The sequence below is a fragment of the Solanum tuberosum genome, unplaced genomic scaffold (assembly GCF_000226075.1).
Source record: "Solanum tuberosum cultivar DM 1-3 516 R44 unplaced genomic scaffold, SolTub_3.0 scf00133, whole genome shotgun sequence".
In the NCBI taxonomy this organism is placed as follows: Eukaryota; Viridiplantae; Streptophyta; class Magnoliopsida; order Solanales; family Solanaceae; genus Solanum; species Solanum tuberosum.
In genome coordinates, this window is record NW_006239056.1 from 765,853 (window position 1) to 769,666 (window position 3,814).

Consider the following 3,814-nt stretch of genomic DNA (forward strand, 5'->3'; position numbering starts at 1 on the left):
ATAAAATCTAAAATTCATAAACTTAAAATTCTTGATTCGCCTCTGTCCTATCATCTAGGCTATTTCCCTTTTGTTAAGGGGACCATTTATTATTTTTCTATATATCCAAGCATAGGAATCCATAGCTGTGTGTAACTCACACAAAAGCTAAAAAGTTATTAGTAAAGTGATCAGAGATACACTTCCAAACAAGAGTTCAAAAATTTATAAATTAAAGTTTCCCAAAAAAAAAAAAAAGCACTCAACTCAAAGCCTGTGATATATTACAATAAACCATATCTTCATGTGATCAACTTTCAAAAGGCACATTAAATGCCTTTGCCCAATTGCACAAAATATGCCTATATAAAACCCTATCCCTCTTCTCTTCTCATTTCACTTCCATTCTTCTATACAAAAAAATAAAAAAAATAAAAACATGAAGACTTTCACATTATTTCTCATTTTCATCCTCCTCATACAGGTAGCTAATTTTTAGTTTAATAAACACTTATATAGTATTTAATTATTTTTCATTAATTAGTTTTCCTAATCCTAAACATAATTTCTTATTTTAGGTTTTATCCAATGCTGCTGCTGAACAGGTATTATTCGTATAATATAGTATAAAGTACAGAAATCTCATATATTTGGGGGTTAATTACATCCTATCCCGAAAATTTTCCCAATTACAAAAGTTTTGGATTTTTCATTGCTCTCGAATATATTTATTGGTTGTCTGATAGACTAGTACATTGCAAATGATATATTACTTAATGGGAGGGATGTATTCGAAAGGGAATAGAGATGTATCCGAGAGGAGATTTTTTGAAATTTTTGTAAAAGGTAGGGGAATTTTAGAAATTATGGTAGCTTAAGTTGTGTATTTATGTGATTTTTTCTATAACAAATAACTCGCAAACATAATAAAGAAAGGAAAAATGCTAAAAAAATTTATATGTAACGTTACATTTTGTGTTATGCAGATAGAGGCAGGCAATGAAGGTGCTCTTCACAAAAAAATTCACCCAATTAAGAGGATACGTAAGTTGTACATTATTATTAATTTTGAGTTAAAAGTATTACTTGTCATCTCATTTCTATAGGTAAGATATACAAGGACATGTGCTAAAAAAAACTTTTAATATAGACCAAGAATCGATTTATGTGATTTAACAGGTTCAACTGAGTTCATAACTGAAATTTAGTAAGTATATGTCAAGGATGTAAGTTTGTTTATGTACACATGTGAGAGAGATAATAAATACTATTTTGAAGTGATTTTTGTCGATAATCCCTAGCTAATTTGTTGTTATAAGGCTATATAGCTAAATGAGATTAGCATGGATTGATTTTTTTTTGTTGTTTAGCTATAAAATTTTGTCTGTTACTAATTTCTTGTTTTCTAGCCGTGAAATCAAGAGAAGTTATAATATTATTTTGAATTAATTTTTACAGACTGCGGATACGCATGTGCGAGGAGATGCAAGAAGTCGTCAAGAAAGAAGGTGTGCATGAGGGCATGCAAGACATGTTGTGCAAGATGCAAGTGTGTTCCACCAGGCACTTATGGAAACAAGGAAGTTTGCCCTTGCTATGCTAGGCTTAAGACTCATGGCAACAAACCTAAGTGCCCTTAATTAATTAATATTTTTTTAAAATTAAGAAAAAGCAATGCATATTATTTATTAAATAAATGCTTAGATTTTAATTAATTTCTCTATTTTTTCTGTTTTAATTCTTGGGTGGGTGGGGAGGGGGGGGAGGTTTAGAGGGAATAAAATGAGAGAAATTGTTGCATGAGTGTATGCAAGTGTGCTTTTGAATATTTGATTATGACTCTTTTGTTTGTGAGATAAATTAATACATATAAATATATTATATATGTATTTTCTAGATAAAATTATTGATGCTCTTTTTAATTATTTTTTCCCCTTTATATCTAAATTGCTGTCTTTTGTACCTTTGTTGATATTCTTATATTCCAAATTTCATTGAGATGTAAATTATGAAAAGGAAGAATAAAAATTACTTTATTAACCACTATGTCAGCATTTATTTTAGCAAATGAAAGAGACTTCGATGGGTGGCAAATCGAGTCGAATAGTGAGTTTACTGTATTAAAAATAATTTTTAGCGGTAATTAATTAATGACAATAAATTAATTGTCGTCGCTAAATATGTTTTTTAATTAGTAGTAATTATCACTCTTTGTAAATGTCCCCAAAACTTATAGTGACATTGAATCAAATGACAATTAACTAATGTCGATAAATGCTTTAGCATTTTTTCGATTTTTTGGCTTAAAAATAGAGTGTTACGATATAAAAAAAGTAGTCGAATATATTACTTTTCAACTTGAATGACTTTTTAAATAAAACAACAAAGAATAATTAAGTAATTTGTATTGATACAAGAATAGTTTATCATCAATTAAACAAGGGAAAGGGTTTGATAAATAATCCTAAACTTTCTTATTAATTAGAGCTGATATACACCTCATTACAAAAGTGGTTCACATATATCTCTACCGGTGAAAAAGTGACTCACATAATACCATTATAAAACTGGCTCACATATACCCTTTTCATCTAATGAAAGTGAAAAAATAATTTTAATTTTTTATTTTAAAAAAAAATTCACTTAGGGATATATTTGATCTTTCTCATGCATTAATTTTTTTTGACTTCTTTGATTATCATTATTTGAGTTTCTTATTCTTATTTTTTTTTCTTTCATTCTTTCGTGTTAAAATATGGAAATAAAAAGAAAGAAGTGTGAGTGGAAAAAGAGAAAAAAAAGTAAGAAAAAAAAAAAAACAGCTATATTGTATTTTATTTTTTGTATATGTAAATAAAAAATTTGGGCATATATGATAAATTTTACAAGAAAAGTAAAAAAAAAAATAACCGTCAAAATAATAAATCCAAATTACTCATTAAACCAAAAAAAAAAAAAAAAAAAATACGTGAGAGAAGGATTACATATATCCCTACATAAAAATATTACTTTAAAATTATTTTTTCTCTTCTATTAGAGAAAAATGGTATATATGAATTATTTGTATAACATGAGAGACATAATATGAGCAACTTTTATAATAAGAACTAGATTCTTAAGGCCCGTGATACGGGCCCAATATAATCAATTATTAATCGTTATTTGACAAATATTAAAAGGTATTTCTATAGCATTCTGATCAACATTAATTAATATTGATCCTGGTAAAAAATTTAGTATTAAAAAATATCAAAAAATAACCATCAAAGAATATAGTGCATTGAATGGTGTTTCTCCTTCCTTAATTAAATATCTTAATTTTGAGTTTTGGATATGAAAAAAATTATTAATAAAGAGCTCTATTATATTTTAAAGTATAATTGATATTAGCGATGGGTAGATTCATTTTTTAAGTTGTAAAACTCTGAAGTATAATATTCAATTTATTTATTTATTACTATAAGACACAAATTTAGTAGGATTCAGAGTTAATTTGTCTGTTAGATTGGATTATATCTTATATAAAAATCATGAATCATTATGTATTATCATCTTGAAATCTATCCTATTCATTTCAATTAATCTGTCGAATTTTTCTTTATAATCTATTAAAAAGTAATGTCCCTTTTCTTTTCTTAGTTCCAACTCCACATAGCATATTTAAGATCAGAAAATTAAAAGACATTTACTATATTTCACATATTTAAAATTTAAAATCATAAGATTCAAAAATCTTCCTTAATTTCTTAAACTTAATGCCAAATCAAAATAGAACAAACACATTGAAACAGAGAGATTAATATATTTTATTTATCACTCATACATAAAAATTAGA

General features: G+C 26.4%; 1 protein-coding gene across 1 annotated transcript; it reads left to right on the plus strand.

Annotated features, from left to right (window-relative positions):
* Nucleotides 1-237: 237 nt before the first annotated feature.
* LOC102586393 (gibberellin-regulated protein 9-like) lies at nt 238-1,694 on the plus strand. The gene is made up of 4 exons (XM_006351084.2): nt 238-463; nt 558-584; nt 966-1,023; nt 1,438-1,694. Exons 1-4 carry the CDS (start codon nt 419-421, stop codon nt 1,617-1,619), a joined length of 312 nt encoding a protein of 103 aa, XP_006351146.1. The 5' UTR covers nt 238-418; the 3' UTR covers nt 1,620-1,694.
* Nucleotides 1,695-3,814: the final 2,120 nt, after the last annotated feature.